The sequence below is a fragment of the Mustela nivalis genome (genome assembly GCF_964662115.1).
Source record: "Mustela nivalis genome assembly, chromosome: 1".
In the NCBI taxonomy this organism is placed as follows: Eukaryota; Metazoa; Chordata; class Mammalia; order Carnivora; family Mustelidae; genus Mustela; species Mustela nivalis.
Window position 1 is genome coordinate 134,095,701 of NC_139020.1, and position 27,578 is coordinate 134,123,278.

Sequence of the window (27,578 nt, forward strand, 5' to 3'; positions counted from 1 at the left end):
TAATTAGCAAGCAGCCCATGAATATGCACTTTAGAGAAGAATATAAAGTACAATGTGAATATTCCTTTTCCTCCCCCAGTTTTGCCCTCCCCCCATAAGTATCTATCTATCTGGTTTCTCTGTGTATCCAAATAATACATGTTTAAATTGCTTATTCACTAATTTTTTTTAAAAAAAGATATTGGATTATGCTTTGAATTATTCTATAGTTTGGTTTTTCAGCCTTTTACTAGGACCTAGAGTACCTATTTTAGTTATAGAGAGGTTCTGTACAAGTTAGTTGTATGGGTAAATAGTCTGTGGTACCCATCTGCATAGCTTTTTTTTTTTTTTTTTTTTTAAATCAGAGAGAGAGAGCACAAGCAGGAGGAGCAGCAGGCTTCCTGAGGCGGGGACTCAATCCTGGACCTTAGGATCTTGACCTGAGCTGAAGGCAGCTGCTTAACCGGCTGAGCCATCCAGGCGTCCCCCAATCTACATAACTTAGTAAATTCTTTCCTTATTGATCAGATTTTACCTGACATGACATATATATTTCTTTTGCTCTAATAAATGGTATACGAATATCATTGAGCACATGTCAGTATGTCTGTAGGAGAGCTCCCAAGTAGTATTCTTCAGCCAAAGGGCACAAACGTAGCAGTGTGTCTTCCCACACAGGGTATATGAGGCTGTGTGTTTCCTCACATCTTGGTCAACTTTAGATACCAGTGTCGACGTTTTATTTATTTATTTTTGCCAGTTTAATTAGTCTGAGGAAATATGCCACAGGGCTTTTAATTTTTCATTTCTCTAATACTAGTTACTTGGACCATTTTGTTGGTTTATTTGTCTTTAGCATTTATTTTTCTGGAATACTGGATTTGCGAATTTTTTCAATTAGACTGTGCCTTTTTCTTATTGTTTTATAGATGATCTTGATATATTCTGAATATTAATACTTTGTTACATATGTTATAAGTAATGATTATAGAACTTACAGATTAATTAAAGGAGAACTGTTAGGTTTACAATATGGTGTCTTCCTATCATGAATACTGCATATTTCCTTGTTGCAGTGAAGAAACTCATCCAATCTTTAGTAGAAAGTTGTAGTTTTCTGTATATAGATCTTACTCATCTCCTTAAAGATTGGTCCCTAAGTATTTGATGGCTTTTGTTATTAGGGTTTTTTTTCCTATTACAGTTTCTAGGTGGTTATTGCTGAGAAAGAGAAAAGTTTTGATCCTATTATCCAGCTGATTTATTTATTTCTTTATAAGTTATGATAATCTCTAAAGATTGTATGCCAATTTTTATAGTTTTGTGTACTTCCAGGACAATATATTTTTTTAAAAGACTTTATTTATTTGACATAGATCACAAGTAGGCAGAGAGGCAGGCAGAGAGAGAGGGGGAAGCAGGCCACTGCTGAGCAGAGAGCCTGACGCAGGGCTGGATCCCAGGACCCCAAGACCATGACCTGAGCCAAAGGCAGAGGCCCAACCCACTGAGCCACCCACGTACTGCACCCTCTTTGAGGGCAGTACTGAACAGTGGTTGTATTGAGGGCTTCCTTGTTTTGGTAACTTTAATAGGAATGAGGTGTCTCTCTATTTAGTATAATGTTTATTTTCAAGTTAAGATTATTTTCTTCTATGACAAATATGCTATTTTTAAAATCAGAAATTGATATTAAATTTTATGGAAATTATGAATTTTATGATATTGAATTTTATGAATTCTATGAATTTAAAGCTTTTTTGGCATCAGTTGTAATTATTTTTTCTTAGTTTGTTAATTGATTAATTTGAAAGGACTATCTTTGCATTCTTGTAATAAACTTTACTTAGTTATTATGTACCAAAATGCATGATTTTAATCGTGTACTATTGCATTTAATTTACAGATACTTTATGTCAGTTTTGTGTGTGTGTGAGATTGGGCTAGTGACTTTTTTGGTGTTTTTTGCTCTCTTTTTGTTTTTGTGTCAGGTTTATACTGGATTCATAGAATGACGTTGAGTTTTTCATCTTTTTCTAATGTTCTGAAACAATTTACAATAAAAGGAATGGTGTGGTCCCTGGCTGTCCAGTGTGGTAGCCACTAGCCACAGATGACCATTGAGCACCTGAAACATGACTAGTCTGAATTGAAATGTGAGGTCATATATGCCTTGGGTTTTGAAGACTTAGCATAAAAAATATGTAAATTGTTTTATTAATAATGTTTTTATTCTGATTCCATGTTAAAGTGGTAATATTTGGGTGTATTATGTTATTATTTACTTTTTTTACTTTTTAAAATGTGGCTACTGGAAAATTAAAAATTTTACTTATTTACTTCTTTATTTTTAAAGATCTTATTTATTTGTCAGAGAGAGGGAAGAAAGAGAGATGGGTAGAGGGAGAAGGAGCCTGACAGGGGACTCAATGGGGATTATGACCTGCGCCGAAGGCAGACACCCAACTGACCGAGCTACCCAGGTGTCCCGAAAATTAACATTATATTTATTTTGGCTAGCTCTTGAAAGTTAATTGGAACTTACCTATAAAACCATCTGATCTTGGGACATTTTTATATCTTTGATGACCTTTTCATTATCTTCTAGGGTTGTCAGAAAACTTTACTACCTATTAAATGAGGTTAGATAATTTCTGTTTTCCTAGGAAGTCACTTGTTTCATCTGGTTTTTCATAATTATTGATATAAAGTTCTACAGAGTACTTATTTTATTTTATTACTTTTTTTAGATTTTATTTATTTATATGACAGATAGATTGACAGAGATTACAAGTAGTCAGAGAGGCAGGCAGAGACAGAGAGAGGAGGAAGCAGGCTCCCTGCTGAGCAGAGAGCCCGATGTGGGGCTTGATCCAGGACCCTGGGATCATGACCTGAGCTGAAGACTGAGGCTTAACCCACTGAGCCACCCAGGTGCCCCCAGAGTACTTATTTTAGTTATAAATCTGTAGTTTTTATCTCCTTTCTCACTCTTATTTTTTCTCTGCCTTCATTAGAGTCTCAAGAGTTTGTTTATTTTAATGGTCTTTTCAAAAATCAACAATTTATTTTACTCATTAGGTATATGATATTGTTTGTTGATTTCCCTAAATTTTTTTTTACATTAGTTCCTTTTATCAATTTTTCTTGAGTTTATTCTTTTACTCTTTTTCTAGATTATGGAGTTGAATGAATAGTTTATTTTTAATCTTTGTGTTTTCCCCATAAATGCATTTAAGGGTATTTGTTTTCACCTAAGTGTTGATCATTTCTCACAGATTTTGATATATTGTTTTTTTTTTTTTAAATTGTGTTCTTGCTAGGTGATTATATATATAGAACGTGGCCATCTCTTTCTCTTTACTTCTGTTAAAATAAATTGTCCACCAAGATCACCCAGTAAGCCTTTGAATGACTTCCCACTGCTCTTACCTACAGTGGAAATGGAGCCAGTTTATTCTTTGAAGAGCATAACTTTTTATTTAATTCATAAGCTCCCTAGTCTTTTGTTCAGTAAGAGCTATAGCCTCTTGCCTAATGATTGGTGCCAGTATCCTCAAACTACTTCCATTGGTTGCAACCTCTTCAAGTCCTTGCTTTAAAGTACTAACTGTCATAGTTCATCATGACCTCACCATTCACCTTAACAGAGTTCTCCTTGCATGTTATCATTATCAGAGTCACCATAATCTTTATTACTACTTCCATTAATTCAGCATCTGCCTCCATTCATTGCTTAATGCCCCCAACAGTCCTGTGAGATAGGTATTTTAAAATCCACTTTAGAGACTGGGAAGCTTGGAGGGGTTAGTGATTCACCTAGGTTCACATAGTAAGTGTTGCAGCTAAGATTTGAAACTGTATTTCCATAGTTCCCAAGTCCTTTCCTCTTGATCATGGCACTGATGCGTCTGCTGTCACCTGGAGCTCTTCTACCAACCTCAACCTAAGCTGAAACATTTTGCGGACCCACCTTTTGCCTGCATTCCTTCACCTGTTGCTGCTGTGAGTTGAATGAGGGCAGGATGTTGAGGGGCTGTGGAGAAAGGTTTAAGAGTACTTAGCGAGAATGTTTTCACAGAGTTTCCTGGCAGTCTGTTTTGTGATGGAGAATAGTCTCAAACATCACGTCTTTCCTCTGGCCCATTTTCTCTGTCTCCGGCCTCTTTGCTCCTCCACAGGCTGAGAAAGGCAGTATAGCCTGAAAGAATGTTCTAGTTTATAGGTTTTGCTGCTGCAAGATCTTGTCTCTTTCCACACAACTCTTGGGGAAGATTTCCAGGAATCCATTTACTGAGCAGAGCTTCAGGAGGAATTGGTATGCATCACCTATTTGATTCAGTCCCAGAGTCTTATCTCTTCTAGGCCAGTGGTTCTCAACCTTTTGCTTTTAATTTAGGTTTAATTTTTAATATAAATACCATGACTAAAAAAAGCAAGGCCAAGCAGAGATCTATAAATGACAGGCTCAAAAAAAGGCAGGGGGGATGGGACGCCTGGGTGGCTCAGTTGGTTAAGCGGCTGCCTTCGGCTCGGGTCATGATCCCAGCATCCTGGGATCAAGTCCCACATTGGGCTCCTTGCTCGGCAGGGAGCCTGCTTCTCCCTCTGCCTCTAGCCTACCACTCTGTCTGCCTGTGCTTGCGCTCTGTATCTCTCTCTAACAAATAAAAAATCTTTAAAAAAAAGGGGGGGGAATTCTGCAATATATTTGTTTATAGTGATAATTTTAGAATTTTAAACTAGACATGTTCTTTTATCACCTTCATAAAAATCCTAGAAAATTCTGACACAGAGAAGGTGTTAACTTCTCTCTTTTCTCCTCTGTCACCCAGCTTCAGGAGAGTACCAGTGGTCTCAAATTCCATAGAAATGTTTTGGAGAAAGCAGGCACCTATATATTTAACTATACATGAGGTGAGGGTCAAGAAGTATGTTCCAAAGCACACACATGCTGCTGTTCTTCAGAAATGGACTGTTCTTCCCCCTCCTCTCATCCCATGTGAAGGATCCCTCGTCTGTATAAGTCTTCCTGACATGCTCCAATTAGTGTGTGAGTGTATGTGTGTTTAAGATTCTATTTTTGGTAATCTCTACTTCCAAGGTGGACCTTGAATTCACAACCCCGAGATCTTGGGTCATATGCTCCACCAACTGAGCCAGCCATCCACTCCAAGTGTGTGTGTTTTTTCATGGGTCCATTCCTAGTAACCCTTCTTTTAGATCAGAGATGCTCAGCTTTGTCTACACACTAGCATCACCAGCTTAAGAAACATACTGATGCCTGGTATCTATCCACAAAGATCATGAGTTAATTATTTTGTTGTCAGGTGTGGGTATCAGGCTTAATGGAGCTCCCCAGTAATCTTAATATTAATTCCAATATGCCTCTAAGGTTGAGAACTGCTTAACAGACTGAGCAACCCAGGCACCCATAGATTTTTATTTCTGCAGAAATTTGTTGTGTCCGCGGTATCTGCTTCTATGATGGACATGTAGTAGGGGCTCAGTTAGTGTTTGCAGAATGAATAAATAGTGCGAGAGAGAGTTGGAAAGGTTCACATTCTGTCTATGCTTTTTCCTCTGCATTCTTTCCACCCTGTCTAAATACAGAGAAAACACTCCCCGTTAGCACTGTCTTCTGAGGTAATCCATTCCTAACACAGTGTTAGGTGAAAAGCTATGGTATAAGCCCATGGATTTCAACCCCAAGCATGAGATGGAGCAATTTCTTACCTGTAGACTCAAACCTTTGAACCAAAAAGTGGTGTTTTGTTGAGGTTGATGGCTCTTGTAGAGGCCCCATACTTTCGGGTTGATTCAGAACAAGTTGGCTTCTCAAGCTTCCTTGGAAGGAGGAATTTCATCTCACTGGGTCATGGTCTTTCTGAGAATCTGGAGTTACAAATACTGGCTGTGGGTGGTGTTATTCTGGTCCATACAGAATTCCTCCCAATTTTCCTGCCTGCCCGTGGAAAACCTGCCAAAGGAGGAGACTTAGGCTGTGATTGCTGATGTGCCCAGATGGCAGAGGCCATCACGTTTGTCAGAAGCTAATGCGGCTACCTAGGTGAATGAGGACAGATTCCCAGATTACATAATTCCTTGGGGTTTTGAGCTGAATTTATTACCCACCTGACTCCTAGCCTTAAAGTTAATCTTGGGCCTTAGTAAGTGTTGAAACTCTTAACTAGACAACTTGGCATCTTTTTGGTAATTCCAGGGGAATCTTGTGTTCTTTTGGTGGGCCTTGGTTAAGGTATTGGAGTTCTTTTCCATCTAGATATTAAAGAGATTTATAAATTCAGGAAAGTGTGAATAATTAATGTGCGTCCCTGTGTAACAGAATATGTATTTGATCCTGGAGTGGCGGTAAAAAATGAAAGGAAATAGGATGATTTGCTCCTGTAAGTTAGTGACAGAAAAATGAATGCCTCTGTGAGTAATGCCAAAGGAAAAGAGAAAGTGGGGAGGCTTTCTACACTAGGAAAGGGAAAAAAAAAATGAGTTTGAAAACATCTGGCTTCGTGTCTTTGTGTTCTCTTCCTATACCCGTTTCAAGCCCAGAGGATCCTGTTTGGGAAAGGAGAGACGATGGATCATATAACCAAGCTGAAGTACTGCTAATTGCCTATGAGACCTTGTAGGATTTCTCCTACTTCCAACTCAGCTCTTTCCTTTGCTCACTATGCCCTATGCATGCTGGTCTTTGCTGTTTGTTGAGCGAGCCAACCACTCTTGACTATGCCCTGCCTGTTCCCTCTGTCTGGGATGTTCTTCTACCATATATCTAATGGTTAACTCCCTCTGCTCCTTCAAGTCTTTGCTTTATTGCCACTTTCTTAAAAAAGGCCTACTTAAGGGGCACCTGGGTGGCTCAGTGGGTTAAAGCCTCTGCGTTCAGCTCAGGTCGTGATCCCGGGGTCCTGGGATCAAGCCCCGCATTGGGTTCTCTGCTCAGTGGGGAGCCTGCTTCCCCCTCTCTCTCTTCCTGTCTCTCTGCCTACTTGTGATCTCTGTCTGTCAAATATAAAATCAAATAAAATCTTAAAAAAAAAAAAAGCCTACTTAAAATTTCAGATTCTGCCCTACCCTTCCCCAAGCCTCCTTTCCCCATCACTTCTTTCTTTCCATAGTGCTGTCACTTTCTAATATACTGTATAATTTGTTAATTTGTGTTGTCTGTTTGCCTCATTCTCACTATCCCAAGGACAGGGTCTTTATTCATTCCCTTTCCATACCTAGCAAAAGTACCTGGCATGGAGTAGCCCTTCAAGACATACTATCGTGGGATGCCTGGGTGGCTCAGTTGGTTAAGTAGCTGCCTTCGGCTCAGGTCATGATCCCAGCGTCCTGGGATCGAGTCCCACATCTGGCTCCTTGCTCAGCAGGGAGCCTGCTTCTCCCTCTGCCTCTGCCTGCCATTCTGTCTGCCTGTGCTCGCTCTCTCCCCCTCTCTCTCTCTGATAAATAAATAAAATCTTAAAAAAAAAAAAAAGACATACTGTCGAATGAATGACTCAGTATGCATCGTAGTTCTTTGGCTTGGAATTAGTTCTGCAAACTCAAAAGGTTCTGGGCCATTGCTATTGCTCCTTCTATGTTTGGACTGCTGTATGTAATTAATTTGTTGGGACTATTATCATCATTTTTCCTTCTCTACCCAAAGTCTTTTTTGGAAGGGGCAATAGGATCAGACCAACTGCTCAGAAAAGCCAGAGGCTGTGTGAGACTCTTGAAGTAGATATTCCACTGCTAGGAGAGGAGTCCCCAAGGCGAGTGGTTTCCTCCATCCCTACAAAGACTATAGGCATTCATGTAAGTTCTCATGAGAGTCTTCAAAAACATGGCCCTTGAGAACTTTCCAATCTCTGAAGAAGTGGATGGCTCATTATAGGGAATTTCAAGTCCAGTTCAGCTTAATAACGAGCACTGTGGTTAACCTTCAGGTCCTGATGCCTTGGCCAAACAGAAGAGGGTCACTTGAGCTACTCACGGGGGGTTGTGCTACCAAGTTGCTATTTTTGGTCTTACCTTCTCTGTCCCCAGTGGGTTAACATGTGAGAAGCAGTCAGGTTGGGCTTGCCAACATTCATCGGGTCCAGCTTATCTTCAGAAGCATAGGGAACTTATCTTTAGAAACATATTTTCCTTTCACCTTGGCCTTCTTGCCTTGCCAGCTATTTATTCTTTCTTTCCTTACTGTCTTAGATGTACACACACTTCAGAAACTGTCCCTGTCTTGGAGAATTTTCTGTATGGAGTTGAGGTAGCAGCCCTTCTGTCATTTTCTACACATCCAACTTCTACCAACTTCAGCCATCTGCTACGGGGTTTGGGGGTTTGAGGGTTACAGGGGTGGGAAGCAGGGTGAAAAGACCTGTGATCAAAGATCTACCACAAAGCCTAAGCACAAAAGTCTGATTTGTTTTGTTAGAACAGTGCCATTTCAGAGAAGAAGAATGTGAACCGCATATGTAATTTTAAGTGTTCCAGTAGCCACATTTAAAAAGTAGAAAAGAAACCAGTCAAATGAATTTTCCTATTTTTTATTTAACTAAAATACTACATGTAACCAGTGTGAAACATGGGTCAAACAGGTAACCAATGTGAAAATAATTAATGAGAAGTTTTTACATTAGTCTTCTAAATCTGGTATATATTTTATACCTGCAGTGCATTTCAGATTGGACTAGCTATATTTCTTTTTCTTTTTCTTTTTTTTGAAGATTTTTATTTATCAGAGCATAAATGCAGGTAGAGTGGCAGGCAGAGGCAGAGAGAGAAACAGGCTCCCCGCTGAGCAAGGAGCCCCATGCAGGACTCGATTCCACAACCTTGAGATCATGACCTGAGCCAAAGGCAGCGGCTTAACCAACTGAGCCACCCAAGTGTCCCAAGGACTAGCTATATTTCAAGGGCTCAACAGCCACCTGTGGCTACTGGCTACCATTTGGACAGTGTACACAGAACGCTCTCACCCACAGTCAGCTGTGTCCATTTTATTTTTATGATTGAAAATTGTTGACATCTTTCTATCCATGTCCTCAACTTTATACCCAACACTCCACAAAAAGGCTAAATCATAAATCGTATTCACTGATCTTAAAGATGGTAGGGAAATGTGAAGCGTAAGGAAGATTTCTTGTAAGTGTTGCTAAAATAATAAATACTGGTATTCTGGTACAAGGAACCTGAGAAGTATCAAGATGGAAACCCCTGACTGCACAGTGAGGCCCTCTCCATCATGTAGCTGGGAGCCTACAAAAGACTTAGAGGAGCTAGCAAATGTGGCCTCGAGATGGGTGTGTCCCTCCTCGTTTCCTTGAGGTTGATAACTTCCTCAGTTTTGTGGATTTCCTTCCTGGTCCATGGGGGCAGAGTTGCAACTGGAGCCTTCAAGTATGCAAGGCTCAGTCATGGTGGAGGCCCCAACCAGGTTCCAAGGATCTCTGGACAGTCTGGCTTGTTGCCTTGGCCAGCTTTATGGATGCGCTTTCTCGGAACTGACCACTTCATGGACATTTGCTTGGGGGCACTGGTATCAAAGGGCATGCATCTGCTGTTTGAGCTGCAGTTCTCAATTCCAGCCAGCAGAAAGGAAACCAGCCAAGACATTAAAATCCAAAATGTCTAGATCAAACAGCCTCTTTGCCTTTTTCTATTTTTATTTTTTGTGCATATGTAGGAAATTTTGAAGTCAGGAGTGGGGAGGGTAGCTGTCTGTAACTAGTGGGTATTGATCTCATGGAAAGCATGGAGTCCATTGCTTCCTGTTAAATAATTTTTATCTCTGTTCCTTTTTTAGGCTGAGGAGTCTTGTAAATGTAATGGCTGGAAAAATCCCAACCCTTCTCCTACTCCCCCCAGAGCTGACCTGCAGCAAATCATTGTCAGTCTAACAGAATCCTGCCGGAGTTGTAGCCATGCACTAGGTGAGTTCCTAAATATCTTCAAGGGAACTGTAAGGATGTCACTGTTGCCTGAAAGTTCTAACTGAATTTCGTGGGGTAGCCATACTTGCATGCTGTTTGCCTCTGGGTAACAACAGAGTCTGTTTAGTCTCCGGAATTTGCGTGACAAGCCCTGTGCTGTTAGCACTGCCTTCTTACCATCTTTTCCCGTTTTCCCCGGAGAGCTGGATTCAACTGGGGGACTGCCAGATGAGATGAAATGTGACAACTGAGCTAGCTGGTGGAAAGTGTGCCAGGTCCTGATTCATTCTGATCGGGGCCTGAGGGTCTTTGATCTCCAGGATAGAAAGCTTGACCAGCTGGTTTTTTGTCTAATTTTTACTACTACTACTACTACTGTTATTATTATTATTATTATTTTCTGATTGTCTGAACTTTCTGAAAGTGCTTCATTGTATCCTTGTATTCTTTAGTTTCCTGCTTCTGGTAGCTAGCTCTCTTCCTCAGGGTTGTGTTTGGTGAATGTTTACTTGTGTTTTCCCTTTCAACCTTCTTATCTATCCCTGCAAGATAATCATTGTCAGTTTGGCAAGATAGACTCTGCCTGTTACTCAACAGGACTGTGCTAATATGTTCTTGTCCTGATACGAGTTTTAAGTTAAAAAATTTTAAATTGTGTTTGGTTTGGGTAGATAAAAGTTAACGGTAGTTTTCCCTAGATATTAACATTCCGATTCATACAGGATCAGGTTGGGATATTCTACTTTTCCACCTTCAGTTACCCAGTCTCCCAAAGAATGTCTCTATGTCCAGTTTACTGTCCAGGCTGCTCCTGGTAGAACATTCTCACTGAAGTTGCTTACCCCCGCTCCCCGCCCCCGACCATTTCTAAGTTGGTGCCTTCTTTTGGATGTCCTCTTTCTTTCAGGCTGCTTGGTGATATCAAATGGTTCAGTGTCAGCCTTCAAGGTAGCATGGTGGTAGGCCGAGTCTGAAATTTTATTTTGTACTCAGCTGGAGGGTATTTCAGTACTCAGAGAGTAGAAAAGTAGATCATGTGATCTTCCCAGGAAGTTACTGCACTGGACTAACCTCTGAGAAAGGATAGAGAGAACCTTGATCTCGCAGAGGAAATAAACACACCAATAATTACAGCATTGTAATAACTGGCATCTAAAATAATTTAAGTTTTGATTTTTGAAACAGCTGATGCAAAGGAAGAATTCTAGAAGTCACAGAACACTTTTGCTTATAACCTACCTTTTTCACAATTGATCCCTGAGCCAGTGCCCTTTAGAATTTGCCTCAGGAAATATGATGCAATATGAAGCTGGCTCAGAAACTTCTTAAGCACTGGGCTCCAACTGTATTTGGTATTGATTGGGAAATCCGATTATCCTACATCAATTAACATTTAAAAACAGAGTTCTCTTTCTTAGCTGAGCAGATTGTCTCCATTCTGAGCATGTAAACAGACATGAATGCCCAAAGGCAGAAATGGCCTTTTACAAAGAAAAGCCAACTTTGTTCTCTTTTACATTTCTTAGCAAGCTTTGAAAACAAAATACCCTTATTGGGTGATATATAATCAAGAATGGAAACAAAAAAAAAGTACATATCCTTTGACCTGGCAAATCTCAGCCAGAAATTAACCTACCTGTAAATTAAGATGTGCCCTCAGACTCAAAGAACAGTTAATTACAGCCACATTAATGACATTAAAAAACTAGAAAAAACCTAAATACCCCAATGTAGGAGATAATTGCTTGAATTATGAAAATCTATATTATAAATTCAATATGGCTATTAAAAATGATATATTTCCCAATATGGAAAGGCCTTCTTAACATATTATAAATGAAAAAAGCAAGTCATAAAGCCGCTTAATTGGAAGTTTTATAATCTAGGACTAAATTAAGGCTCCAACAGCCCAATTTCAGATCTTGGCTCTCCAACCAGTCACTGTCCGTTGGGGCATGTTTTCATCTGCCTGGAGCTCCATTTTCTCAGCCCTGAATCGAAGTTCATAGTATTTATCTCAGAATTGTTGCAAGGCGGGCGCCTGGGTGGCTCAGTGGGTTAAGTCGCTGCCTTCGGCTCAGGTCATGATCTCAGGGTCCTGAGATCGAGTCCCGCATCGGGCTCTCTGCTCGGCAGGGAGCCTGCTTCCCCCTCTCTCTTTCTGTCTCTCTCTGCCTGCCTCTCCATCTACTTGTGATTTCTCTCTGTCAAATAAATAAATAAAATCTTAAAAAAAAAAAAAAGAATTGTTGCGAGGCTTCAGTGAGATAGAACTTATAAAAACTTTAGAATAGTACCTGGCAAATTATGATGCATTACTCTTAGCTCTTTTTGTTAATAGTAGTGTTCCCATTACTACGAGTTCTTTTGCTTCAGCCAACAGATAGGAATTCTGCCCAGCTTAAGTAGGAAAACAGTGTTTATAAAAAGGTACCGGGAGATCCCAGAAGCTGAAAACAATGGGAAACCCAGTTTCAGTTTGGTCCGGGGAATCTCAGAAGCATAAATTTGTGGGCTTTCTGCCCAGGACGCCCTGACTGGGTGAGGTCCATCGGCCCCTGTCCCTGTGAGTATTCCATCCCTAGAGGATGGGATCTGATTGGTGTAGCATCTGTCACGTGCCCAACCCTCGTTGCACCCTTAGGGAACTGCATGGAAGGTGGTCATTTCCACATAGGCAAGCTGACTTAAGAACAACATCATGGGGGAACCTGGGTGGCTCAGTGGGTTAAGCGTCTGCCTTCCACTCAGGTCATGATCCCAGGCTCCTGAGATCCAGCCCTGCATTGGGCTCTCTGCTCAGTGAGGAACCTGCTTCTCCCTTTCTCTGTCTCTGCCTGCCTTTCCACCTACTTGTGCTCTCTGTCTGTCAAATAAATAAAATCTTAAAAAAGAAAAAAAAAAAAAGAACAGCATCATGAGTACAATCCTATTTTATCAGTTTAGAAAATATGACATATATTTTAATATGTACTAATAGGAGCAGCTCTGGTGGGATCATTGTTGAGTTGCTGACAGTGCTTTTTCTCAGGGTATTGAGGTTTATAGGTGTTTTAAAAATATTTTTCTCCCTCTCCTTCCCCCCATCCCTTTTCAGTCTGCTTTCTTAAAATTGAAATGTCTGTGCATTTTCAAGCTCTTGAAATTATTGGCAGAATGCCATAGTTTATGTATTGGTCTTATTATCGGGGCTGTAGAAAACCTTTTTCGGAGGTTATGCTTCTTCTCAACCACACCCCTCCCCTTTAAAAAAAACTTTTAATATGGAAAAGCTCCAACATATGTAAAGTTAGAAAGAATAGTTTAATAGGTGCCTTGTACTCATCAGACAGCTTTAATTATTAAAATTTGCCAACATCCGGAGCGCCTAGGTGGGTCAGTGGGTCAAGAATCTGGCTCATAGGGGCACCTGGGTGGCTCAGTGGGTTAAGCCTCTGCCTTCGGCTCGGGTCATGGTCCCAGGGTCCTGGGATCGAGCCCCACATCGGGCTCTCTGCTCTGCGGGGAGCCTGCTTCCTCCTCTCTCTCTCTCTCTGCCTGCTGTGATCTCTGTCAGATAAATAAATAAATATTAAAAAAAAAAAAAAGAATCTGGCTCATAAATTTGGCTCAGGTCATGATCTCAGGGTCCTGGGATCAAGCACTGATTCAGGTTCTGTGCTCAGCTCTCTGTGCCAAGAGAGTCTGCTTCAGATTCTTTCTCTCCCTCTACCTCTACTCCCCCTTGCTTGCTTGCTTGAGCCCTCTGTCTCTCAAACAAACAAACAAACAAACAAATTAATTAACTAACTAACTTTAAATAAAACTTGGCCAGTTTCCCTTCCTTCACTTTTTTTTTTTTTTGGCCAGAGTATTTAAATCAGGTTTCATACATAGTGTCCTATTTGTGCAGATTACTTCTGAAATATTACCAGCAAAGTAGAGATTAGGGTATAGGGAATTCTGTTAGGCTTCATGCAGGTCTGCATCCTGGGATGCATTTAAATTTGCATACACTGTCCTGATTCCCAGTCACTCTGCTGGATATGAATTCAGTCTCCAGTGATCATGCACATGGGTCAACCTGGAACATTTCTGTCCTTACCAACACATAACCTTCAAGCTTCTCGACTGAGACCATGTCTGTTCTGTAGCTTCGCTGTTGGGTATCCATTTCAGCCATACATTTTCTCTTGACAATGAGCTCTGGTTTCATGTGCTCTCCTGAAGGTTAACTTCCATCCCAGGTGTCCTTGGACTGCCATCATTGGCTACTCCTCTGTATCTTCTGGGTATAAAACATTCAGTTTTATATTTTATAAATTAGGAATTAGGAAGCAAGAAATCTAGGCTGGGCTCAGCGGTTTACCAATCTCTTAACTTCTTTGCAGTTTGCTGTCTTCATATACAGAGTGAAATGGTTAGTCTAGATCCATGCTGTCCAGTGTTATAGCCACTTATTACATGAGCTAATGAGCACTTGAAAGATAGCTGTAAGTTGAGCTGTAAGTATAAAATACCTGCCAGATTCTGAAAGCTCAGTATGAAAAAAAGGGAGCTCTCTCATTAATATTATTACATGTTGAAATGATATTTTAGGTATACTGAGTTAATGAAACATTATTAAAATTAATTTCACCCATTTCTTTTTTCAGTGTTGCTAATGGATGACTTAAAATGACACATATGGCTCACATTATATTTCCTTTCGTTAGCTCTGGCCTAGAGCTTTCCGGTCCCCTCTCTGAAATTGTTTCTTATTTGGGATTGGTACAGTCAGGTTCAGTTTACAGAAATTCAACAGAGGGTCCTAACACAGCACTTCAGTGGCCCAAACATTTCTCCTTATTTTAGTATTAATAAAAATTCGTTATTTGGGAACTACTTATTTAAATAACAATCTGGTTCTGTGATCTGGAAGGAGGAAACGCCATTGTGATCAAATCACTATTGGAATTTTTGTTGTCATTTTGGAGTCCATTGTTCTGAACTATGCCAGGACATAACTGATTATTTAATTTGACTAGTGATAGTTCTTTGCAGTTGTATATGGGAGTTTTTTTGTTTTGTTTTGTTTTTGTTTTTAAGATTTTCTTTTTTGACAGAGAGAGAGAGAGAGAGATCATAAGTAGGCAGAGAGGCAGGAAGAGAGAGGGGGAAGCAGGCTCCCTGCTGAGCAGAGAGCCCAACACAGGACTTGAACCCTGGACCCTGACTGAGATCATGACCTGAGCTGAAGGCAGAGGCTTAACCCACTGAGCCACCCAGGCACCCCAATTTTTGTTTTTGTTTTTTTTTTTCAGTGCCATCACTTTTTCTGATAAACATAGATGCATAAACATGGGTCATGTAGACACTTATATTTAAACATTGCGATGGTAGAAATTGACAGGTGCCCCCCCCCCCACCACAACCCCTGCCCTGTGGTTATGTCTGCTTACCTGCTTATTTACAGTAGAAACTTCCTAAGGCAAGTAAAGACTACCATGGACCAATTACAGTAGAGCTTACTTTCTTGACTAGGAGTAGGTATGAAGGGACTATGAGTGTTTTTCTCATGGACTGTTTCAAACATTTAAATCATAAGTAAGTCATTTTCTTTAGCCTTATCCATTTGCATAGACCTCTACCACTTAATCACTCTTAGTTCCCATTTATATTTGTACTGTGCAGATGCCAAGTGATATAAATAGGGGGCCTGGCACAGCCATCCGAGTCAAGTCATCGTATTTCTCTTGGCTGGGTGTCCTCTGTTCTTGTTTGTTTTTTTTGTTTTTTTTTTTAAGTTTTTTTTTTTTTTTTTTAAGATTTTATTTTTAAGTAATCTCTACACCCACCATGGGGCTTGAACCTACAACCCTGATAGAGCGTGCAACTCTATCAGCTGAGCCAGCCAGCTGTCCCTGTTTTCACTAATTCCGTCTTTTACACATGGGGTTTCAAGTTGTCAGGAGCTGTGTGTCTGGGACAGCAGGAGTTAAGTGGGTAAATCTGGTAATATTTGTCCTCCTCACTTGATGTGAGTTACTTTTCCCTACCTTCCTTGGATCATGAAGGCCCGTTGACTTTCTCTCCGTATGCCTCCTTCCAGCACTGCCTGAATTCAGGTCTCTTCTCTGTGTTCTTTGGTTGTATATGCAGCAGCACCTGGAGTCCCCTGTTCCATCCTTGTGCACCTGGCTTTCTAAGAAAGTCATGATCCAGTCTGATCTAAACATTCTCCCGTTTAGCCCCTCTGAGCCTCCCACTCTCTTCCGGATGACGTCCAGCTTTGGCTGAGCCTGCAGGATTGTTCTGGCCTCTACTGTCTGGCCTTTCTCCCAACCTTCTATGCTGCATTTTGGCCACCAGGCTGCTCTTTGTTCTTGGCATGTTCTTTGCCCTTTCTCCCACCTCTGCTGTAGACCTGGAGGCTCACACCACCTGCCCGCCATTTCCTTCATTCTCCAGGGGAAGGCTTCTCACCTCCAAGGTTTGACTTGTCTAGAGCCTGGTAGAGAGAATAAAGGTTTTCTTGGGGCTGCATTGCAGTGTTTGTTCCTTGCATCACTATAATTATTTATAATTATATATATAAGATATATAATAAATGATTATATAATCTTTAATTATATATAATTTATAATAATTTATTGTAGGTTTTCTGTAGGAGACTAAGGTTAAGGACTGACTTTTTCTCTAGTTCCTAATCTGGTCTGTTTCTTGGGCATAATTTGGCTTATTCCTTCATTGATAAACACTCACTGAATTCAGGAGTACTAAAAAGATATTAGTTGCATTTATTTGCAGGGGGGCTCTCACAGTTTGTAGTCCGTGCCTGCACTGTGCATAACAGTAGCTGCTAGTCTCCTGTGGCCGCTGAGCTCTTGAACTGTGACGTGAATTGTGGCACCGCAAGTGTAAAATGCATGCTGGTTTTGTACAATGACAAAAGAATGTACACTAGTAATAATTTTGTACATTGAGTTCATGTTGAAATGAAAAATCTAGTGTGAAGTTAAATAAAATGTATTACTAAAATTTCACCTATTTTACCTTTCTAAAAGTGGCTGCTAGAATATTTATATGTACATTTGTGGCTTGTATCCTATTTCTGCTGGACTGAACTCATCTAAAGGGCTCTTAATTTTTAACTTCTCTTTTTCTCCATCCAGATCTGAGATTTCAAAAGAGGAAACCACTTTTAAGTGATAAACTTTGGCACGTTAGTCAATTCAGAAGGTTTCATTGAAGGAATTTGTTTTACCTCTTTTAGCTTTGACCTCAAATTCCCATGAGCACCAAATGTGTTTGAACAGCTTACAAGGGCTGCGGATGCCGTGCTGTTTGCTTTCTTTCCAGTCCAGAGGAGCAGAGACATGGTAGCGGCCTGCCCAGCTGCTGCCTGTTCACAGTGCAGGGCATGTGAGGACTGGCAGGCTGTCCTCAAGAGAAGTGCAGGCCAGTGATCCACAGGGCCAGAGCCGAGAGAAGGTCCCAGCATATGGTGACAGTGTGCTTCCTGTTCCCAGCAAGGCAACAGCTGCACCGTGATCCTTGGCAGCAGGCGTTTGGCAGGTCTCCCTAGGGCACCCTGGGCCTTTGTAAGTCTGGCACAGCGCTGAGAGGTGCCTAGGTACATCCTCCTGGAGCAAGAGAAAGAGAGCAGAACCTCCCACAGTCTTCTGGTTCCCACCTTCCCCCTGCTTCCCTCCACTCCCTACACACGGGGGACACTGGGCAAAGCCATGGGTGACGGGAAAGAGTGAGCTTTTCCCACAAGTCACAGAGGTTGGCCAGCTTGGGGTAATGCTATCCATGTTTTGTACCATACTCTCAGAAGACTATTTGAAATGAAAGCAGGGTCCTTTCTATTTGAATATTCAGTTCCAGGTGGATGAAAGATTTAAAAAAAAAAAAAAAAAACTTAGAGAAAAGTAACAAAGGACATCTCCAAAGCAAAATCCCATTTTACTCACATTTACCTGTTGGTAGCATTATGCCCTATTGGCTTTGTTTCTTTTTTTAAAATATGTGTGTGTGTAGATCTATATATATATTTTTCCTGGATCGTATGAACTTATGTTGCATATACATCATATAGCCTTTTCCCCCTACATACATTATATATTTCCTAAAATCAAAGATATTCTTTTACCTAACCTTAGTTCAGTTACCAGCTTAAGTAAATTTTAGCATTTATGTCATATTTTAGTGTACTCTTTGTATTCTTTTATCAGTTGGCCCAAAAATGTTCTTTATAGCATATTTTCCTTCACAGTTAAGCATCCAGTCTAGAATCACATGTGTAGTTAGTTGTCATGTGAAGGAAAACAGTTTGTCTACTCATACTCAAAACCTTTCCAGAATAATTCTGGCGCCAAATATGTGGGGTTTTTACACACGAGCAATTCTCCAGCTCTCCAGTGGACAGCTGGAGGGTATCTTGCAAATTCTCACTCACTTCTACACTGCCTTTAGTTAGTGCCGACCCACAGGTTAAAGGCTTAATACCTCTTCTTTCTTCGCTTCCGATGCCAGTTGCAAGTCCCAGTTTTACCTGTGCTTCTGACCAACTGGATGTAAACTGGGAGATTCTGACGACCCCTTCCTGAGGGTGGATAATTTTCTAGAGCAGCTCACAGAACTCAGGAAGAAGGTTTGCTTATTTGATTACTGGTTTATCATAAAGAGATGCCCAGAGCAAGGCAGGGGGAAAGGAGCATGAAGTTCTAAGCACACCACTCTCCCAGCACCTTTCTGCAAACACCCTTTGAAAGTTCTCCAGACTCTTTCTGTTAGGGTTTGATGGAGACCACATAATGTAGGCATGATTGATTGCATCTTTGACTATTAGTGATTAATTCACCCTCCAGACCACTTCCTATCCCTACCATATAGGTAGGAAAAGTGGGGCTGAAAATTCCAACCGTTAGTGACTTCTTTGATTTCCCTGGCAAACAGCCCCCATCCTTCAGGGACTTTAAAAGTTCATTAACATAAACTCAGGTGTGGTTGCAAGGGACTTGTTATGAATAACAAAAGACTCTTCTTTCACCTTATTGCTTTCATAACTTCCGAAATTCTGAGGGTTTTAGAAACCCAGTGCCAGGAAAAAAAGAAAAGCACTGTGCCATGAACAAAAACCAAATATGTATTTCTTTATAAGTTGCAGTATCACAACAGGTCCTTTTAGTTTCCTTTTATCTGGAGCCGTTCCTCAGCTTTTTTTCTGTTTTGCTTTGTTTTTGGTCTTTTGTGACCTAGATATTTTGGTGGAGGAATGTTTTAAGTTTTAAAAACAAACCTGTTAGAGAGCTAGGAGAAAATACATTTTTGTCCTTGTCTGTTCTGGAAGGGAGGACCTTTGCAAGCAAGACCTTAAAGAAATGCCAAGCATAGATTTGACTTGATGAAAAATTTAGGATTCCTTTACAGCCTACCCCAAAGCCCAACAAAATCCAGGAGCATTTACAATGAATAGGACAGACTTAAAGCTCTTTCAAGGCAATAAGAAAAAGACTAACATCCTAAAATATAGGCAGGGGATCTGAAAGTAGTGCCCAAAAGAACAAATACAGATGGCCAGTAACCTGAAAAACAACCCCCTCCAAGGGCATTCCAGTGAATGTGAATCAGAAGAGTGGGGACTCATTAATTTTCAAGATTGATTCAATTACTGAGAATGATTCTTCACTGTAGGCAAGAGTGGGAGAAGGCACTTTCTCTCACACGGTTGGTAGAGTGTACATTGATGGGAACTTCTCTGGTGGAGGAAGGTAAACCAAGCAGTAGATCCAAGAGCTTGCTTGCTTTATTTATTTATTTAAAAGGTTGTTTTTGTTTTTTGAAAGATTTCATTTATTTATTTATTTGACACACACAGAGAGGTCACAAGCAGAGAGGCAGGCAGAGAAAGAGGGGGAAGCAGGCTCGCTGCTGAGCAGAGAGTCCGATGTGGGGCTTGATCCCAGGACCCGAAGGATCATGCATGACCTGTGAGCCAAAGGCAGAGGCTTAATCCACTGAGCCAACCAGGTGCCCCTAAAAGGTTTTATTTTTAAGGCATCTCCACACCCAGCCTGGGGCTCCAACTCAAAAACCCTGAGATGAGGAGTTGCACGCCCCACCACCCAAGCTGGCCAGGTGCCCCTACAGAAGCTTTAAATAGCAGTAATTTCGTGTTACAAGTTCTGTGGCAGATGAACTGCTGTAGATTTGTGCATTATAGGTGACAGATTTTGAGTTTTTATTTTTTAGTTTTTAGTCACTACAATTACATGAGAGAGGCCTGTTCTTTAGGAAAATAAGTTTTAGATCATTGAAGGTAACCTATTAGTATCAAAAAGGCTTCTTTAGAAAAGATTAAAAGAAGGGTTTCTTTCCGTGAGGAGTGACCCTTTTTAGTTAAAAATGAGTTACCTGTACAATAGCTAGTTTAGCTTGGTAGTTAGAGTGAGGTGCTCCTGGGTGTTTGCATGGGTTAGGGGTGATTATGGGCTCCTGAGGAAGTCCTGTCTGTTTCTGGTCAGCAGGTCCAGAGACTCCGTGTTTGGATTTGGTGGAAGTGGGCTCATTTGTAGAAAATGGTGTTCTAGGAAGAGTACCCTGGGCTCAGAGAACACAGGCTGGGGGTTTCGGTACTCTGGGCTTGAGATCCCAGTGACCAGCAAGGTAGGAACAGGGAAGAATGGTGACTCTGGGAGACAGTGAGGAAGCTTCCTGGAATCTGGTGACTGGAAATATGCAGGAGGTAAAGGACAGCATAGGAATGGATGACAGGCTGCCTCTCACAAGCAGGGCTGGCAAGAGGGAATTGCCATCTTGAGGAGGGCCGTGAGGATTTTGACCTGAGGGTGAAGTTTTCCTTGATGGTGGCACACTGATGCTGAACTGGGGAGGTTGTGAGGTAGTTGGTGGTGTGGATGTGTTGAGAGGAGCTCATCCCAGAGAGAGCTGACAGCTAGATACAGAGACTGGAAAAGGGGTCTTGGTCAGAAGGGGCGCATAGGTGGAGAGTGTGAGCACACAGCAGGTCCATACAGTGAAGTATTTATACAGTGCAGATGTGACTGTCCTTGTCTAGCTTTCTTGTTCCAGGGAAGCTTCTCTTTCCTAGCAACTTGTCCAAACCTCCTGGCTTGTTGTTGTTTGTTTTTTGTTTTGTTTTCTCCCTCTTCTCAAGGGGATGAACCACCTCTCTACTTTAATCTGTCTTCCCCCATCCCATTGTTTATTCAAGGAAGCTTAACCCTTTTCATACAGTAGTATCCTTCTGCCTCAGTATACCCCCTTGTACCTCAGACACCCCTTTCTTTTATTCTCAGAGGAAGAGATACCTACACTCTTGTGCTGCAGAGATTAACCCCATTTGTCCAGTTCCGCCTTTCCCTCCCTCCTTCTGGGAAACTTGATGTTCTGTTTGCCCTCGGTCTCCAGCTCCTTAGTTCTTTGTGCTTTGGCTTACACACAGCTTTGAGGAGAAATCACAGACTTTATTATACAGAGAATCAGAAGGAAATGAACTTCCTAAGGTCACACTTCTTAGGCATTTTAATGTTTATCTAGTCTGCTTTTCAGAATATGCTGGAAGATGTTTACACACAATGCTTTCCAAACTGTGGAGCACCCCCCACCACAAGAGGAGGGGATGCCCCCCCCCCCGCAACTTCTCCTTCTGAAAAATAGGCATTTCCACCTTTGTTTTAACCAGAATAGCTCTTTCTAGTTCTGATTAAGAATTCATTTGGGTTAAGTGTTTTGTGACTTAAAGAAAATGAACTACTGGTTTAAAAAATAAATTATGGGGGCACCTTGGTGGCTCAGTCGTTGGGTGTCTGCCTTTGGTTTGGGTCATGATCCCAGGGTCTGGGATTGAGCCTGGCGTCAGGCTCCCTGATCAGCAGGAAGCCTGCTTCTTCCTCTCCCACTCCCCCCGCTTGTGTTCCCTCTCTCAGTGTGTGTCTATCAAATAAATAAATAAAATGTTTAAAAAGTAAATAAATACATCATGGCTTGTACTTCCATGAGTTAGACTTACTTACATTAGCACCTTAGTTACACTGTTTCATACTGGGGTGAATCTGAAGGAATTGATGTTATATATATTTTTAAAAGATTTTATGTATTTATTTGACAGAGGTGCAGCAAGAGAGGGAACCCATGCAGGGGGAGTGGGAGAGGGAGAAGTTGGCTCCCTGCTGAGCAGGGACCAGAACACAGGACTCTGGGATCAGGATCTGAGCCAAAGGCAGACTCTTAAACTTAACTGACTGAGCCACGCAGCCACCTTGAATTGATGTTATATTGTGAAGTGATTGCTTTCATGGCTTATCACTGAAAAGCAATTAAACATAACAAGGCAAAAATAGTCTTCAGTAAAATTATTTCTGCAAATAACTGACATAAAAATTTTGACCTAGTTGTCTCCAGAATGAGGCTTATGTCCCAAAGGCTTCACACTGACCTCAAGGAAAATTTTGTAGACTTAAAAAAAAAAAAAAAAAAAAAAGGATGACCCATGCAAACACTCTACCTAGAAAGAAGTCTAATTTGGGGCCTCTTTTAGAAAATGTTGAAGTCACATATTGGATAGCCAAATAGAAAGGAATAGATTTGCATTTTATTTTTTCACATGCACACACATATATATATTTGTAGTTTTCCTATGATACGTTACTTAGGTTCTGAGAGACATTTTAGTCAGTTACTCTATTTCTGTTTGGTAATGTAATAATATAGTGTTGGTGTTTTCACATTTAGATGTATGTACTAGATTTATTCCTCAATATCTAAGGCAGACAGATCACCAAATTTCCTTTCTTTCCTCTTATCATTTAAAAATGCATGTAGAGGGGCCTCTTGGTGGCTTAGTTGGTTAAGTGTCTGCCTTCGGCTCAGTTCATGATCCCAGAGTTCAGGAATGGAGCCCCACGTTGGGCTCCCTACTCAGTGGGGAGCCTGCTTCTCCCTCTCCCTCTCTGCCTGTTGCTCTGCCTACTTGTGCACTCTCTCTCTTTCACAAATAAAGAAATAAAATCTTTAAATAAAATGCATATAGTTATGAGCACATGATGCCCATCACCAATATCCCATGACCTTGGGCCCATCACTCTGCCTTTCTATTTTTATGCACAAAGAAGGGAATGAAAAGGGGGTGGCTTCTACCCCCCTGATTCTGAGTTCTTTAACCTGGCTTCTTTGTGGACATTTACAAGTCCCAACCTCTTAGTATCCAAATTAAGTATCCTAATTAAGTATCCTTAATCCTCTTGACTCTGAAAATGGTTTTGATCGGGTATTTTATTTTTTTATTATTTTTAAAATTTCTTATTTATTTATTTGACACAGAGAGAGAGAGAGAGCAAGTAGGCGGAGAGGCAGGCAGAGAGAGAGGGGGAAGCAGGCTCCCTGCTGAGCAGAGAGCCCAGTATGGGGGCTTGATCCCAGATCCTGAGATCATGACCTGAGCTGAAGGCAGAGGCTTAACCCTCTGAGCCACCCAGGCACCCTTGATTGGGTATTTTAGTTTGTACTCCCTCAAAAGCAGATTCCAAGACAAGGATTTGAATATAAGAAGTTTATTGGTGGGGGGGAGGCACCTGGGTGGCTCAGTGGGTTAAAGTCTCTGCCTTCAGCTCAGGTCATGATCCCAGGGTCCTGGGATTGAGTCCCGCATCAGGCTCTCTGCTCAGCAGGGAGCCTGCCTCCCCCCAACTCTCTCTCTCTCTGCCTGCCTCTCTGCCTGTTTGTGATTTCTCCATCAAATAAATAAATAAAAATAAAAATAAGTTTATTTGGCATGAAGCTAAGGGAGTAGAAAAGTGAAATGAGGCAGAAAAAGTGGCCAATAAAGGGTGAATTATTGAGCCAGCTCCCACCTTGGGTGGCTGCTACTTAGTTTTGTTGGTGGGGGGGGGGGGTTAGGAGCCAGTTATTCAAACTGGGGAATGAGGGATCTGGGTTTTTTTGTTTTTTGTTTTTTGTTTTTAAAGATTTTATTTATTTATTTGACAGAGATCACAAATAGGCAGAGAGGGAGTCAGAGAGAGAGAGAGAGAGAAAAAGGAAAAAGCAGGCTCCCTGATGAGCAGAGAGCCTGATGCGGGGCTCAATCCCAGGACCCTGAGACCATGACCCGAGCTGAAGGCAGAGGCTTAACCCACTGTGTCCCCAGGCACACCTGGGTTTTTTATTTGTAGGCTAATGTCTTAGTTTTGGGTTGAAGGGGCAGGTAGGTTGCAGAGCAGATTACAATGGTAGGAAAAGCCCTTAGGTAGAGAAATGGAGTTGCTGGTAGTTGGATGCTGGGAGGTATGCCCTGAAGTGGTAAGGGAAGGAGATGAAGGCAGGGTACCAGCAACATTCTCTGTCCCAGTCTCCTGATTGAGCTTTAGGGCTTCTTATTTTTTTTTTTCAAGATTATTTATTTGAGAGAGAGAGAGAGATAAAGTTTGTGTGCATGAGCTGGAGGGAGGGGCAGAGAGAGAGGGAGAGAGTGAGGACAAGTAGACCCCCCACTGAGTGTGGAGCCTGATGCAGGGCTAGATCGCAGGACCCCAGAATCATGCCCTGAGCCAACATCAAGAGCCTGACACTCAACCGACTGAGCTCCCTGTTTGCCCTGAGCTTCGTGGCTTAATGACAGGAGCATGGTGGTTTCTGGAGTACACTGACCCCTGCCTGATACTTCACAGGTATTCCTTAGTATTCTTTAGTTATATTTCCTTTTAAGAAGGCAGGGGAAAGCGCTCGCTCTCCTCCATAGTTTAGCCTTTAAAAAGGATCTCAAACCCTTCTGTATGTAAGTATTTCTAAGCCAACATACCAAGGGCTCTACCCAAGTGGTTTCCCCTCAGAGTGCGGGAGCCCGTTATGTGACAAGCATAGTAATAAATGCTGGGTGTGCAGAGGTGAGAGGCATGATCCTGACCGAGGAGTTCCTGGGCCAGGGGCTGGTTATTGAGTGGCTGACTTAAAGAACCTTTCCAAGTGAATCACCTAATCAACAAAAAGTGTGCTTTGGGATTCGGGTCAAACGTTCCTCCCTTTCAGACCCTGGCTCCATCTTGTTGGCTGAGTGACATTAGATGAAACAGCCTCAGTTTCCTCACTTGTTAGATGGGATTGCTGATACCTGCTTGTGGGATTGTTAGAGGATTCAGTGCACTAACCTTGATAAATAGACCAGGTTTGGGTAGAAGAGAGGACAGGACATGGAGAGAACGTTGATGGCTAGGTCACTTACTATATATATATATAAGAACTAAGGTAAGAAAAATGGGTTTGGGGGCTTGATCACAGAAGGCACTGAATCTCAAGCTCAAACAGACCTTGGGACATGGCTGCAAGGGCAGTGAGGTTTCATCGCATCTCAGAAAGGCTGAGGGAAAGGGCCATCATTTCAGTCTTCACACTAATAGGATATTCTTGGCTCACTGAGCTATTCATGGGCATGGTAGAGACCAACCATATTCTTCTGTGGAAACATAGCAACTTAACTCTGTCAAAAAGCAGAAACGGGCACCTGGGTGGCTCAGTCGTTAAGCGTTTGCCTTTGACTCAGGTCATCCCCAGGGTCCTGGGATCGAGTTCCTCATTGGGTTCCCTGTTCTTCAGGGAGCCTGCTTTTCCCTCTCCCATTACCCCTGCTTGCGTTCCCTCTCTCACTGTGTCTGTGTCAAATAAATAAATAAAATCTTTTTTTTTTAAAAAGGCAAAAACAGACCCATAAATACAGAGAACAAACTGATGGTTGCCAGAGGGGAGGGTTGGGTAGATGGGCAAAATGGGTGAAGGGGATAAGGGGAAGTATAGGCTTCTAGTTACTGAAGACATAAGTCATGGGGTGGGGGGTGGGGGATGAAAAGGATAACCCAATGAGTAGAGCCAGTGATACTATGAGAACAGTGTGTGGTGACGACAGCTGTGTCGGTGGTGAGCACAGGAGAGTGTAGACTGGTTGAATCACTGTGTTGTGTGCTGGAAATTCATGTAATGTTGTGTGTCGACCATACTTCCATTAAAAAAAAGAGCTTAACACTATGAGGACCACCACGTGGTGCCAACAAGGTCTGGATCTTAAACTGTACATTACTGGAATACATTAGCTGCTGGCCCATTTTTGGTCTTGAAGGGGGAAGCTGAGGCTTAGCAAGGTGACAGTCTTTTAATGGTAAGTCGACTTTAGAAGATCTAGATGTACAGAGGTTCAGAAATTCCCTCTGTTGACAATGCCATTTGATGGATGGATGTCCTGGAAGGTTTTGAGAGAGCCCTTTTCTGTTTTAAAATTGAGAACGTTTGCAGTTTCCAACTCACGTGTCACACATGTTCCTTTGGTCTTTGTCTTCAGCTGCTCATGTTTCCCACCTGGAAAATGTGTCCGAGGAAGAAATGAACAGACTCCTGGGAATAGTGTTGGATGTGGAATATCTCTTTACCTGTGTCCACAAGGAAGAAGATGCAGATACCAAACAAGTTTATTTCTATCTATTTAAGGTGAGGTTTTTTACCACTTTAAAAAGGCGTTTTTTCTTTCTCTCATTGTTCAGATGTGCTCAGTTTCTGCACACCAGGTCGTGGGTGGGAAGGCCCTCAGCTCATGATACGTTTGCCCTCAGGGTTTGTGGAAGCATGCGATTCTTCATGAGGGATTCTCTAAAATGACCCACCACCTGTTGGATTCATCACTCTTTTTGAGAGCCTTCTTATTTGTATGCAGACTTGAATATCTTGATTTGCTTATGCGTGTAGATTTCTTTCCATCCACTCATCCGTTCGTCCATCCGAGTATGTGTTTGGCATACCTGCCCTGTGCTCCGTGCATGGCACTCATGTAGGCATGAGGGATAGATCAGTGGGCAAAGTCCTTGCCCTCAAGGAGTTGACTTTTCAGTAGAAGAGGCAGACAATCAACCAGTAAATAATATATTTGCAGGTGGTGATAAGTGCTGTGAAGAGAAACAAAGTAGGGTAAGTGGAATCAGAATGGCAGGGATGGTGGTGGTGGGGGGGGACACAATCATGAGGAAGGGTAGTTAAGGAAGGCCTCTCTGAGGAGACCACAGATGAGCAGGAACCTTGAGCTCTGGGGACAGGAGCTGTTGCTGAAAAGGGCTGGGAGAAGAGCTTTCCAGGCAGCAGAAGCAATGCCATCTGGTGATGGTGTGATGTGGGAAGAGCAAGGAGGCCAGTGTGGTGGAGCCCGGTGACCAAGGGGAGGGTGGGAGGAGATATGGTTGGAGGGTGGCCCCAGGGCCTTGACTCCCATGCTTCACAGAGAGGAAGCAGGAATTTCCAAATTTGGGCATCTCCCTACTGTCCTGTGTCTTGTTGACCCCAGTCACTGGTCACCAGTTACTGCTCCCACTTCCCCACTCCCCATAGCTGCTGCTTCCTGCTCTGTCTGAGCTCCCCTTGGGTCACATCCATCCCCTTTCTGCAGACATATGCCTCCCCATCTTCTGACTGCAGTCAGGATGGACAGGGGTAGGAGAGAAGTGGGTGGTGGGAGCAGAAAGATGAACTTCAGGGGCCAAAAATACATTCTTAAAGGGAGCAGACAGAAGAAATAATTAAAAAACAGAAACCTTGCTTTTGAGAGCACTGTTGATTATGTTGTATTGTGCTATAGTTAAAAGGTTCTTTAAGAAAACAAAACAAAACAAAATGCTCCACTCAGAGCTTATAGCCAGGAAGGGT

At 42.0% G+C, this 27,578-nt stretch overlaps 1 protein-coding gene across 5 annotated transcripts in view; it reads left to right on the forward strand.

Annotated features, from left to right (window-relative positions):
- The window catches only part of KAT2B (lysine acetyltransferase 2B), a 102,325-nt gene that overhangs the window by 22,099 nt on the left and 52,648 nt on the right, over positions 1–27,578 (forward strand). For all 5 annotated transcript variants that reach the window (XM_082747757.1, XM_082747759.1, XM_082747758.1 and 2 more), the window contains exons 2-3: positions 9,791–9,917; positions 26,230–26,375. In XM_082747757.1, coding sequence (XP_082603883.1) covers positions 9,791–9,917; positions 26,230–26,375 — 273 coding nt within the window. The remainder of the gene's footprint in view (positions 1–9,790; positions 9,918–26,229; positions 26,376–27,578) is intronic.